Genomic DNA, 14,467 nt, shown 5'->3' on the forward strand with positions numbered 1-14,467 from the left:
TTAGCTTAGTAGAGATGACTCTAATCAAACAGCTAACAACATCAACAAACTTTTGATAGTTCAATAATCTATTTTGATGCAAATCAAGTGAGAAGAGATAAAATGGTTTTCTTCTTCTGTCACTCCCCATTTTGGTTATTAGCAGATACCTTGAATTTTAAAACAGTAGTGGGTTGCCAACTCAATTATTCTTGACTGTGCAGTCTCTAAGAAATAAGACAGACCTTTATTTTTAAGTTAAGCACATATGTGATTACTTTTATTACTAAGACCCAACAATATAAAAATGTCAAAAATGTGCAAATTCATCCTACTTCCCACTCTTGCTTGCAAACACAGACACATTTTCACAAGCTACAAAAAAGTACAGCTTTACTGTGTCAGATAAATTTAGCCAAGTAAAATGAAGATTGAAAGGTGAAGTCAATAAGGAGTCATGATGTTTTGTTTCTCACTGAGGCAGTTGCTGTATAGTCATTGTGGGTATAGTATTTTCTCCTGAAATCGCAGTTGTGGAAAATCCAGTGGCTTTTAATGGAAATTCTCTGCTGTGGAGACATTCAGCAGATCCAGATGCAGAGCTCAGATAGAATGGTGAGATGAGAGATGGGCAAAACAACTATCTGCTGCGGTTAATATCAATTACTGTCCAGACCCTAACTTCAAAGGCCACACAAGAGGTTGTCAATATGATCTCTCTCCTTTCTAATTCCATACTCCAAAGAATATAGAGGACGAGTTCATGCAGTTATTCTTTAGCTGTTATTTCACAGCCTAAATGATTAATTTTTAATGTCCTTGCAATTCCCTTCTGAATAGATCAGTCTTCATTGATAAAATAGGAAGAAGGGTATCATAGCTCCAAAAAACTGTTGTCTCTATTGGGCCTTTGCATCTCTGTCCAAGAAAAGTGGGCGGCCTGGTGGCACAGTGGTTAGCACTGCTGCCTCATAGCGCCAGAGACCCGGGTTCAATTCCCGCCTCCGGCGACTGACTGTGTGGAGTTTGCACATTCTCCCCGTGTCTGCATGGATTTCCTCAGGGTGTACCGGTTTCCTCCCACAGTCCAAAGATGCGCAGGTCAGGTGAATTGGCCATGCTAAATTGCCCGTAGTGTTAGGTAAGGGGTAGATTTGGGGTATGGGTGGGTTGTGCTTCGGTGGGCCGGTGTGGACTTGTTGGGCTGAAGGGCCTGTTTCCACACTGTAAGTAATGTAATCTAATCTAATCTAATCTAAAAAAGTGAATATGGCTGCACATTGATGCAAATAAGTCTCATCCATCTGAAATTTTAGTCAATGTCCTTTATCTTTTTCTTTAAAGAAAAGACTTGAAAATTTGAAAACAACTGTTGAAACTATAATATTTTATAAAGAACATATATTTTTGACAGTTTGATTCTACTGATGTTCCAGTGAGTGTGTGCAATGCTGAGTCGTACGAATGTTCCAGATTGGATTCTGTTCTGAATTAGCTGGCCTCCTGACAGGAAGCACAAGGTGGAAATAAATGTTTTGTAGTATCTCGAGGGCTTTGAGGGGTAACTTTAGCTGTCAGTATAAAAAAAAAAGTTGTTACAGAGTCCCAGCTCTTGATTTGCTATCACACCGCTGTATTGAAAATGTGTCAACTGAGAAGGGAGTGAATTTCATGCTGACACTGTGTTCAAATGTGAGTAACAGCCATCTGGGAAAGATGCCACAAAATTTCTGCCTCCTGTGCATCAGCATCCTACATGATACAATAGCTGGGAGACAATAGAAGGAAGTGCAGAAAAAAAAAGTCCAGGAAAGGCAAAAGTAACTGATTAGCATTGTTCATTTTAATTTGCAGCATGCATTGACTGAAAAGAAAAAGCAACTTTTAGCTCAGCTCGAAGAAGCCAAAGAACTGAAAGAGCACGTGGATCGCAGAGAGCATGCTGTTCATAATATCCTTGTCAAGCACCTGTCTGAGGAGGAGCTGCAGGATTACATTCATTTTGTAAAGATGAAATCTGCCCTCATCATTGAACAGAGAGAGCTGGAGGACAAAATCAAGCTTGGCGAGGAGCAGCTCAAGTGTCTGAGGGACAGTTTATCCTTCAGACCGTGCTAACACAGCAATATTGAAATGTAGAACACTTTAAAATTAATGTTTGGTCTAAGTCATTAAACTGAAATGCATCAAAATTTAAGAAACCATGAATTCCTTTATCAAACATATTCATATCCAATGGCTTTAAAATCTGCTGTATATGCCTCCTATTTGTTAGATATGACTACAGTTATGAATCTTAGTCATGCTTATCCTACTAACTAACATTCTTCAGTGGAATCTGCTTATGTGAAAGGATGGAAGTATTGGCTTCAACCAGTTGGTATGGATGACCACTGCTGAAGTAGCAGCCTGTACGAATCAGGAAGGTCCCAAGTTGTAATATCCACACATTGAATTGTTTGATTTTAAATGAGAGAATCTTAAGTTTCCCAAATGGTCTCTAGGTTCAGAGCTGGAAAGTAAAGTTAATTCTGAGTCCTGGTTCTAGTTTTATCCAGTACTATTTTGGAATATGCAGAGGCTTTGCTATTTAAATGCTTAATTGATAACAATCTATTGATACTTGATATTGAGATCATGATGAAGAATGTTTAATTGAGTAAGGAACTGGAGGGCTGCCGGTCCAAGTGAAATTTTACCTTCTTAAGAATTGGTCTGTTGAGTAGAGGATGAAGAAGATAAAAATAAGAATTTTGAGATTAAATAAATAATAGATTTGCAAAAATAACCCCCAACAGCTGATTTTTTTTTTAGCCGTCATATTTTTTTTGAATTGTATAAAAGAAACCAATCAGAATTAGCTGCCTCCCATGACATTCTTTCTTTCTCAACTGGTGCTGTCATTGTAAAATAAAGTTGTAACTAATTGATTTTCATTTTTTAAAATTCCATTTTGTTTTTGAGTTCTGTTTCAGAGTATACTATGTTGCTGATGTAAGGGTCACCAAACACACATCCTTGACGAAAACATTATAGGACTGGCTACCTTAAAAAGCAATTGTCATTTACGTTTTTATTTCAATCATGGGTAAGCAACAATCTAATAGCTAATTTATTTAGTGATTTTTAGTAATATTCCATTTTTTGTTGGGTGGTTTCTGTCATTTTGCAGACACAATAATCCTGAAGAACCACAAGTTATTTTACATTAAGTTCAAACGATTAGGTGATTTTTGCTTTCATAAATCTTATTCTTTTTTTATGCATATAAATATTGCCCAACATTTTCTATTGCTGTGCACAGCCAATAGGGTGCTCTTCAAATGTGTAACTCTTAAATAAAAATGCATTAGCCTCTCTCTGGCTCATATCAGTAAATTTACTACCCAGTGTATCAGTGACAATAGAGGCCAGAAGTGTTTAAGTTTCGATCCTTAGTCTGTTCTAAGGTAACTTGTCTTAGTTGGAATGGGATAGAAAATTAGCCAAAGTTGCAGCACCTGAGAACTATACAGTGACCTTTATGGAGAAATGTGAATGCGGATGTTGGGTAAGCATAGGATTAGCTTCCATGGTGAAATAGCCTTCCTTCACTGAACATGACCCTGCAACCATGGCCATTTTGTCAAGATACTGCAAGTTAGTTTGCAGACATATGGACAAGAAATGGGAGGAAGGCAAAATTCCTTCACTTTTATAATAAAATTGCAGTTAATTTCAGACGAAAAAGCTACCATGATTCACTCAGCCGATTAGACCTAATTTCAGAATTTAGTGTTGTACTTAAAATTGCAAAAAAAATTGATAAATGACAATAGTCTAAATTTTTAATGTCTGTATATAATATAGTGTGCTTGTGACATCCAGTGGCAAATATCAGTATTACACTATTATTTCTTTTCATTCCAATACCAGCTGATCCATTGAAGATGGCTTCGGTCCTCTATGTAAATGATTACTTGGAACAGAAACAACCACAGGTTGAACTGTGGGTAGATTGATCATTTGTTGTCTTCATTATCAATGCCATCCAACTGGCAATTATTTTTGTCACCAGAAATGTGATTGTGATAAATTTCAAAACTAAGAATTGCGTTCTAATGGCCGCTAACACTCAAGAATGAAGTGGTGACATATTTCTAGTAGCTGTGTTAAAATAATGAAGGAATATTAAAACCTCTGCTGGATAATGGGAGGTTTGAATGATTGTTGTGCCATTTATGTTACATTTTGCACAGACTGTAACTGCTTTTGTTTCATGTACACTTATGAGAAGGAGAAATGGGATTTTTCAGACAATGTTTCTCATGTTAAGTTAGTCTGAAGCTTTTATTCAAAAACTGGAATAATTGAATTTCTGCCAAAAAGAATTACAAGGCTGCTTTTATTATTTTGTACTGCAATTTACTGTAATTCACCAGACCTTCAATTGAGGTACCTCAATCAGTATTCAGTGCACGAGAAAGATTTTTGCTGGATATATGCAGAATTAGTGTTTTAAGAATTACCTTTGAAGCTGGAAGTGAATGATTGAGGCATAAAGTGTGCAAATGGGGAGTTTAGTATCTGGGAAACTTGAAAATCATTGGCATAATTTGTAACTTTTAAAAGTATATTCCTACTTCCCAGCTGCAGCTTGGCAGATTGAAGGTAACGTTGCTAGTGACCTAAGTCATTGAGAAGGGGTTAGACAGATGCCTGGATGGTTCGAGGGGTGTGGTGCAATAGAGGAGATTGACCAATAGCTATAGTGGGTGATGTGGTGGTTTGACAGAACATTGGGGAAGGTTATGCAGACTGTAGCGAATGTCCAACAGATCATGGAGCAGGTTTAATTGAGCTGGGAGAAGACACTGTTGCTCCTCTTGTTCTGTAGGTATTGTGTAAGAGCAGTTACCTGTTGAATCCATTTTTTCACACTTCCTCTGCCCTTGGAAACATGACATGCAGGTCTTAAAAACAAAAGTTTTATTAAAGTAGATGCTTGTGGTCTCCTTAAAATATTTTACATTTTGTAAAATTCCAAACTTCTCACTCACATCCTCTTCCATCTCCTGAGAGCGAGTTGATCACATGGTTTCCAACCTGACTCATCTCCAATTAAACAACAGTTGAGCTGGTTGTGATAAGATTTACCTAACTTCATTTTACTCTCCCCTCCTGTCACTCCCATTCCCCTTCTCAAATCATCTGGGGTGACTAAAATATTTCTAGGGTATCTAGAATCTCATTTCTATAGATCTTTGTGAAATTACAGCATGTGAACACTTAAATTGTATGGTGTTCTTCAATCCATTATTTTCCTTTAGCTATGCTGTTTATTTTCAGTATTTGTAGTTTTAACTTAGTTTTACTTTTGGTTCTGTATGAATTACAAACATTTCAGCAGACAAATATAAATATAAATCTAACCTAACAGCACTGATTTGATTTCAGAGTTCAGCTTAGAAATTGCTGGCAATATTGCTTTGAACCTTTCAGTATAATGCTCTTCTATCTACTGTTCTAATTCAGAATTTATCTTGCTTATTTTAAATTTGCCAAAATATCAAATAGATGAGCACCATACAGATATATTAACTTGTTTCATTTTTTGGGTAATCACTGAAACAGTGATATACAGTTGAATCTTTCATCAGAATGCTGTTTTGATGTGGGAGTTGACATCAAATCTAATGAAAGCTTGCCTTAATTTACAATCGGAACCACCTCTCCCACCACTCTTCCTCCTCTGTAATGTATCCTCTGTAATGGGTGGCACAGTGGTTAGCACTGCTGCCTCACAGCGCCAGAGACCCGGGTTCAATTCCCGCCTCAGGCGACTGCCTGTGTGGAGTTTGCACGTTCTCCCCGTGTCTGCGTGGGTTTCCTCCGGGTGTACCGGTTTCCTCCCACAGTCACAAAGATGTGCAGGTCAGGTAAATTGGCCATGCTAAATTGCCCGTAGTGTTAGGTAAGGGGTAAATGTAGGGGTATGGGTGGGTTGCGCTTCGGTGGGGTGGTGTGGACTTGTTGGGCCGAAGGGCCTGTTTCCACACTGTAAGTAATCTAATCTAATCTAAGTATCCTCTCATGTCTTCCCTATATCTGCATTCTTTTTGTAGTAAAGAGAGAGATATTGGCATGTGGAAAGTTTTTGATCTAACTACAAGTAGGTGTGTTTTTTTTGCTCATCAGAAGCCAATAGTTGCAACGCACCATTTTTTTTCTAGAAAATAAATACACCATGTACCTCTCCAAAATGATGTTACTGCCCATTTTCTGAAGGAGAATGTAATCCTCAAATATCATCAATTAGTAATATGTATTAATTTCCCAATTACTTTTTCAACAATGACCTAAAATGTTTGGGAATATTTTTACACAATTTCATGATTTTTTAAATTCCCTATGCTATTTTTACTGTTATTAATGTCTATTTCATTTTAGTCAATAATATTCTATCTCTTCTAGCTAGATCATCAAAGAAACATTTGTTTTAAAACTGTTAGGTGATCATTGTTTTAGGTTGTTTAATTCTTATCCATTTTGGATATGAGCCATTTCCATAACAATTAAACTGATACTGCATATTAACCTATCAGACTTTGAATGCTAAAGAATTAGTAGTCCTGTCATGAATATAACCAGGTGAGTTAACAAACTGATGCATTGGCAGTGAGGTCAGATCCCAAAAGGTCTAGGCATTGCATGCGTACCAAAATTTGGAGGCCAGAACTTTCCATTTTAGTACTTTATTTCCTGTGCATTAAAGAAGGTATGCAGATAATTTTATGCAGGCAAGCACAGAAATGGAAATTTTGACTGCATTGTTTTCTTAGTCAAATTGAATTTAAAGTTGCTGTTCCTCATGTGACAATTTCCTAATTTAGATTTTCAAATTTACAGTCTACCCATTATAGCTTTTCTATAATTCAATAGGTTTAACAGCACAGCTGACTGATGGATCTCTGCAGTTTAGTATTCCCTCAATTCCCAATGTTAAAGTCCTGCTAGAGAATTCTAACTCTCAATTCTGTCTTTGATATGAAATCTGCCAGTTAATCTGACTTGCAGAAATTTACTGCTGAGCAGACTGTCCTTTTACCTAATCCTTCCCAGTAAATTCCTCCCTCTGTTGAACTATGTTGTGATATTGGGGTGAGAAGAGTTCGAGGATTGTTGGAGTGGGACTAAGAAATATTAAAAGATTCTTGGAATGTACTGATCTGCACAATTAAAATGAAGACTACTGAAACAGGAATTGAAGCAATTACTGGATTAAGATGTTGGCAGTTATTTTAATATTTTCTAAAACATTCAGTATGAGCACCTTCAATTGACCTTTGTACTTGTGCAAAAGACTACCTGTCTACCTTAATTAGAAGCAATCAATTCTCAGGTTGTCTCCAAGCTTTCAGTTTAAAATGAAGAGTTTCTTCATTGTCGCTCACTTCCCAAAGCCACCTTATTACCCTTTAAGTATACCTTACTCCTTTGGATGCCTTATATTCTGAAAAAAATGGAGCCAGCTACCCAGTGTTGGCCAGCTACTTGATTCTGTTGGACAGGGTTTGTGAGGACTAGACTTTGGGATATGGATTCACATTAGCATTTCCTAATATTGATGGGTGGTATAAAGCAGAAAACATGCTCTTATAGATATTAAGAAATAGAACAAGATGATAAAAGTTTTAGGAAGATTTATAGATGGGTTTTCACAAATGAACTGAACCAGACCACATTGTCCATATGTGGATGGCGGAGAAGAAGAGGAGCGGAAAGTAATAAAACTTGCAAGAAATATTTTGTGCAGTGAAAATTGCCAAAGGATTAGAAGTTAAAGCCATTATTCTGAAGTACATATTTTAGAATATTTCCCAGGATCTTCTGAATGGCATAAAATAACTGAACTACTCCTCAACACCTCTAATACTCTGCACTGACCAGGAGACAATGCCTTACATGTTCCTGTGCAGCACTGAATTGTGAAGCTTAATCTTAAAACAAAACCAAAGTAAATGAAGACTTTACCAAATTAAAGCTGCCAATAAATACAGCATCCAGCAGGAGAGTGCACTGCAATGATTTTGGAACCTACTAGAAAATTGTAGACATTTAATTGAAAAATATATAAGAACTGTGAATAATTTATTTTTTTATTGTACATAACAAAATCCAAATTGATTACTGATAAATGTTTGGATATTTTTTTCTTCCTAACATTTTCTTTATTTAGTTTTGAAAAGCAAAACAAAACTGTAGATGTTGAAATTCTGGTGATAAAATAGTACATTGTTAGGTGATGTTCACAACTTTCAATATACGAATGCTTCCTGATTAGAGACTACAAACTCTGCCTCTGCCATAAACAGGTAATTGTAAATTCATAAAGGTCAAATGTAATTCAAATTGATTTACTCTTAGTATGATATTTAGCTTAAAGGTATTCACATGCACTTGTATATCTCCTACTTTATACAAGCATCTGATTAAACTGCTTTGTGTATATTATGATTCAGTGTGAATTGTTATGTTTAATATTTTAATGCACATTTGTAGAAAATTAATCTTTTTGACGGTCAACAGTGCCAAATAGCAGCAGTATTATTGATATCAATATAGTGAGATTTACCAATATCTTATACATAAAAATGCATCTATGTGCTTTCTTACCCAGAATAAACATAGAAACATAGAAAATAGGACAGGAGTAGGTGATTTGACCTTCGAATCTGATCCACCATTCTCTGTGATCATGGCTGATCATCCATCTCAGTGCCTTGTTTCTGTTTTTTCCCCATACCCTTCGATCCCTTTAGCCCTAAGAAATATATGGAACACACACACTATACAAATAGATTGAACCGTTTATTTGAAAAGACAGATTTTGATCTTTATAATTTTGCTTGGTAGTTACAAAGTGCATATATTTCTCTAGTAATTTTCTTATTATTTAATTTCTCCCACTTCATTAGCTACTTGGGACATATTTAGGCATGGAATGGAGCTTTGGACATGAAAGTAAAATACTGATGCTGATTAAAGTCAGAAATAAAAACAAAATGTTGGAAATACTCAGCTGGGCAGGTATCACCTGTGGAGGATAAAACATCTTATCTCTCAGTGTCATCTTTGACATCAAACTTTGAACTCTGTTTCTCTGGTTCACCGGTCCATAGTTCCCTGGCTTTTCCTTAACATCTTTCTTAAATAATGGCATCACATGAGCCATCCTCCAGCTTTCTCTTTCATAGTTATCAATGATACAAATATTTCAACATAGGGCCCAGCAATCACTTCCCTAGCCTCCCACAAAGTTCTCTGGTACACCCGATTAGGTGCCAGGGATTTATCCACCCTTATGCATTTTAAGACATTCAGCACTACCATCTCTGTAATATGGACACTTTTCAAGATATCACTGTTTATCTCTTCAGGTACTCTCGCTTCCATATCCTTCTCCACAGTAAATACTAACATGAAATACTTGTTTAGTATCTTACCCATCTCTTCCGGTTCCACACATAGATAGCCTTGTTGATCTTTAAGGGATCTTATTCTCTCCCTAATTACTCTTTTGCCCTTAATGTATTTGTGGAATATCTTTGAATTCTTTTTGCCCTCTTAATTTCCCTCTTGAGTATACTCAATCCAGCTGTGTATATCCGCCATATTCTTCCTCTTTTTCTTGACCAGAGCCTCAATTTCTCTAGTCTTCCAGCATTCCCGACACCTACCAGCCTTGCCCTTTACACTAATAGTTATTGAAGGGGATTCTGATGCTCAGGATTTACGTGTATTTGGAAAGGCAAGGACTAATAAGGGATAGTCAACATGGCTTTGTGAGTGGGAAATTGTAGCTGAAAAATGTGTTGCTGGAAAAGCGCAGCAGGTCAGGTAGCATCAATGGAGCAGGAGAATCGACGTTTTGGGGATTCCTGAAGAAGGGCTTATGCTCAAAACGTCGATTCTCCTGCTCCTATGATGCTGCCTGACCTGCTGCGCTTTTCCAGCAACACATTTTTCAGCTCTGACCTCCAGCATCTGCAGTCCTCACTTTCTCCTGAGTGGGAAATTGTGTCTTACTAACCTGATTGAGCTTTTTGAAGAAGTGACAAGCTTGATGAAGACACTGTAGTGGACATTGTCCTTATGGACTTCAGCAAGGTGTTCAACGAGGTTCTGCATGGTAGACTGGTTAGCAAGGTTAGATGACATGGGATCTAGGGAGAGATGGTCAATTGGATACAAAATTGGCTTGAAGGTAGGAGACAGAGGGTAATGGTGGAGGAGGGTTGTTTTTCAGACTGGAGGCTGTGGTGTGCTGCAAGGTTCAGTGCAGGATCCATTGTTTTTCATCATTTATATAAATGATTTGGATGTGAATATAGGAGGAATGGTAAGTAAGTTTGCAGATAACACCAAAATTGATGGTATAGTGGACAGTAAAGAAGGTTATCGCAGAGTACGATTGGACTTTGATTAGATGGGCCGATGGCCGAGTGGCAAATGGAGTTTAATTTAGATAAATGTGAGGTGTTACATTTTGATAAGACAAATCATGGCAGGACTTATACAGCTAATAGTAGAGTCTTGGGGAGTTTTGCTGAACAAAAAGACTTTGAGTTGCAGGTTCATAATTCCGTGAAGGTGGAGTCACAGGTAGACAGAGTAGCGAAGAAAGCATTTGGTAAACTGGCCTTTATTGGTTTCTGCATTGAGCATAGGAGTTGAAGGTCATGTTGTGACTATATAAGAGTCTGGTTAGGCCACTTTTGGAATACTGTATTTGATTCTGATCTCCCTGCTACAGGAGAGATGTTGTTAAACACGAAAGCACTCAGAAAAGATTTATAAGGATGCTGCTGTATTAGTAGGTTTGAGCTACAGGGAAGAGGCTGGGGCACTTTTTTTACTGGAGCGTTGGATGCTGAGGCCTGACTTAAAAGTATAAAATCATGAGGGGCATGGACAGATGAATAGCAATGGTCTTTTCCCCAGGATAGGGAAATCCAAAACTAGAAGACATAGATTTAAGGTGAGAAGGGAAAGGTATAGAAGGGACCTAAAGGGCAATGTTTTCATGCAGAGGGTAGTGTGTGTATGGAATAATCTGCCGGAGGAAGTGGTGGAGGCTGGTACAATTACAACTTTTAAAAGGCATCTGGATGGGTACATGAATAGGAAGGATTTAGAGGAATATAGGCCAACTGCTGGCAAATCGGACCACGTTATTTTAGGATGTCTAGTGGGCGTGGACACGTTGGATGGAAAGGTCTGTTTCCATGCTATACAAGTTTACAACTCTGCATAGATGATGCCTGACCTGCTGAGTATTTTACGCATTAACACAGATCTTGGAACCTGATTATGCAAGCTCAAGAAGGATGGTGTCACGAAATAGATCACCTCTCTATACGAAACTTTCCCAGTTTTCCCATTACAATTTCTCACTGAGCTTAACTTTAGAATAAAAGAGTTAGCCTCACTGGCAATGAACAGTGCTCTTTGCGAGCGTTGGTTGTGAAATCATGGAACTACAGTGCCTGATTTTTTTTCATGTGTGTAGATGTAGTTTAGCTCTGCTCTTACCATAAATGTCACAAAACAGAACTGTGAGATGGTCAAAATTGTTGAATAACTTTGACTTAAATTGAATCGGGATTAGGAACATGATAGTAAACTCCAGAAACAGATAAAATTGTACATTTTATTGGTCTGAAATGTTTTAATAAAAGTAATTTAAAGTGCCCTTCTTCAATGATTTGGCTACCCTGTTGTGATAAATTAATCAAATCTTTAGTCTATGAATGCATGTATTTTATACTTTAATTACCTTAAGTATAAAAATTACAAAATTAAAGAAAGATCTTCTCGAGACCTAGCTTGATTATTGTGTGTTAGACAAGGTCCATTTGTTTCCCTGTATCAAGTGAAATCATGAGCGTCCCACAATGGTTTACCATCTTGAGTTTGAAAAGGCTGGCAAAGAGCCTAGCCTGCAGATCTGGAGAGTGGAGAATTTGGATCTAGTGGCTGTACCCAAAAACCTCTATGGAGACTTCTTCGCTGGAGATGCCTATCTTGTAATGCGCACCATTGAACAGCAATCTGGGGCCTTACAGTATGATCTACATTTCTGGCTGGGTGATTCGTGTTCCTAAGATGAAACTGGAGCTGCTGCCATCTTCACTGTGCAGTTAGATGATTATCTTCAAGGCAAACCTATTCAGTACAGAGAGGTGCAGGGCTATGAGTCTGACGTCTTTCTGGACAGCTTCAAATCTGGTATCAAATACAAGGCTTGGAGGGTGGCATCAGGCTTCTCCCATGTGGTGCCCAATGATGTAACAGTACAACGTCTGCTCCATCTGAAGGGCTGCAGAATGGTGCGAGCATAGGAGGTCCCTCTGTCCTGGGACAGCTTCAACAAAGGAGACTGCTTCATCATTGACCTGGGCACAGAAATCTTTCAGTGGTGTGGCTCAAAGTCCAATAAATTTGCAAGGCTAAAGGTCACATACATTGCTAAGGGTATCCGTGACAACAAGAGAAGTGGCCGTGCCAGGCTGTGTGTGAAGAGGAAGAAGGAATGGAGCCTGATAGGTTAATTGAAGTTCTTGGATCAAAGCCAGACCTGCCAGAAGGAATTCATGATGACAATATTAAAATAGACGCATCCAACAGGAAACTGGCTAAATTTGCAAGGTTTCAAATGCTGCTGGTGGTGAAGTTCAAATAAACGTGGTGACTTCAGAAAACCCATTAAAGCAGCGCACGTTGAACTCTGAAGACAGCTTTATCCAAAACAATGGTTCCAATGGGCAGATTTTCATGTGGAAAGGTAAGAATGCTAATCCAGAAGAATGGAAAGCTGCTCTGAAAGCTGCTGAAGACTTTATTACGAAAATGGGATCAGGTTCAGATTCTGCCAGAGACTGGTGAGACCCTGCTGTTCAAGCAATTCTTCAAAAACTGGGTTGACCTGTATCAGACTGAGGGAATGGGAACCTGCCACATCTCTGGGCAGATTGAACAAGTGTTTTTTGATGCTGTGAATTTGCACAAATCTCCTGCCATGGCTGCTCAACATTGAAAACAATGAAAATGCTTGTTGACCCCAGTACACATGGCCAATTCTATGGAGGGGACTGCTACGTTATCGTGTACCCTTACACATCCTCAGGAAGACAGGGCCACATCATCTATTACTGGCTGGGAAATATATCATCCCAGGAAGAAAAGGGAACCGCTGCCATCTTGACTACCCAGCTTGATGATGAGCTGGGAGGTGGCCCAGTTCAGGTCTGGGTGATACAGGGGAAGGAACTAGCCCATTTGATGAGCATGTTTGGAGGAAAGCCACTGGTTGTTTACAAAGATGGGACTCCCAGAGAAGGTGGCCAGACTGTGCCTGCGGGGACACACTTGTTTAAGGTCCAAGCCAGTAGCTCTGGATTCACCAGAGCCTTGGAGATTGATAATATTGCCTGCAACCTGAATTCAAATAATGTTTTTGTTCTGAAGACTCCTGAATCATCCTTTATCTGGGTTGGCCATGAGGCAAGTGACACTGAGAAGCAAGGAGCACAGCAACTCTTGGACGTTCTGGGAATTGATGCCTCTGAAATAAGGGAGGGCAGTGAACCAGATGAATTCTGGTCGAACTTAGATAAAAAGGCAGAATATTGTACTTCCCGAAGACTGAAGAATAAAATGGGCATCCAAGCTCCTCGCCTATATGCATGTTCTAACAAGACTGGGCACTTCATTGTTGAAGAGGTGCCTGGTGAACACACCCAGGATGATCTAGCCACTGATGACATCATGATTCTTGATACATGGAACCAGGTGTTTGTGTGGATTGGTAATGAAGATGAAAAAACTGAGGCCTTAAAATTAGCTGAAGAATATATTGAGACAGACCCTTCCAGCAGGGGTAAGGAGACATCAGTAACGCAGGACAAACAAGGTTCTGAGCGTCCCTCATTCATTGGTTGGTTTTTGAGTTGGGATCATGATTATTGGAGTCTTGATTCCTTGCAGCAACCCATGGGCATGGATGAAGAATCTTAAAGCCCTTGGAACATTCCCTACTGTCATGCTTTTGATCTCTCTTTAAGGAGCTTTAAAAGATATGAATGTTAATGTTGCACCAACCATGAGCACTGCTGCTTACTGCAATTTTCTGTGCAATATTTAGGCTGTGCATTGGTATATGCCACATGTTCCTGCCTCCTGCTTTTGGTAATTAATAAAGATTGACTATCTGAGAGTGAAAAAAAAGAAAGATCATCTCAAAATGAAGTTCAAGCCAGATCCAAATCTATGTCCCCATAGGACATGTCCCCATGTCCCTTATGAAGAAACATTGTTAATATATAGTCAATGACATACATATGTTCTATAGAATCTTAAACACCCATCTCACAAAAACTTTAGAAGATCTTTGGAAACATCCACAAATTGAACACTTTATACAATGTATCAACAAAAGGAAGTCCTA

General features: G+C 38.4%; 1 protein-coding gene and 1 pseudogene across 6 annotated transcripts in view; both read left to right on the top strand.

Annotated features, from left to right (window-relative positions):
* LOC122557232 (uncharacterized) overlaps positions 1-8,475 on the top strand; it is a 152,458-nt gene extending 143,983 nt beyond the window's left edge. For 5 of the 6 annotated variants that reach the window (XM_043704693.2, XM_087992045.1, XM_087992046.1 and 2 more), the window contains one exon: positions 1,834-8,475. In XM_043704693.2, the coding sequence (XP_043560628.2) occupies positions 1,834-2,097 (264 nt within the window). In that variant the 3' untranslated portion in view covers positions 2,098-8,475. The remainder of the gene's footprint in view (positions 1-1,833) is intronic. The other variant, XR_015758658.1, reaches the window with a different exon arrangement.
* Positions 8,476-11,915: 3,440 nt separating this feature from the next.
* Positions 11,916-14,037, top strand: LOC122557550 (gelsolin pseudogene; annotated as a pseudogene).
* Positions 14,038-14,467: the final 430 nt, after the last annotated feature.

This window comes from Chiloscyllium plagiosum, unplaced genomic scaffold (genome assembly GCF_037043375.1).
Source record: "Chiloscyllium plagiosum isolate Xiang-an unplaced genomic scaffold, Cpla_swu_hap1 HiC_scaffold_11, whole genome shotgun sequence".
Lineage (NCBI taxonomy): Eukaryota > Metazoa > Chordata > Chondrichthyes > Orectolobiformes > Hemiscylliidae > Chiloscyllium > Chiloscyllium plagiosum.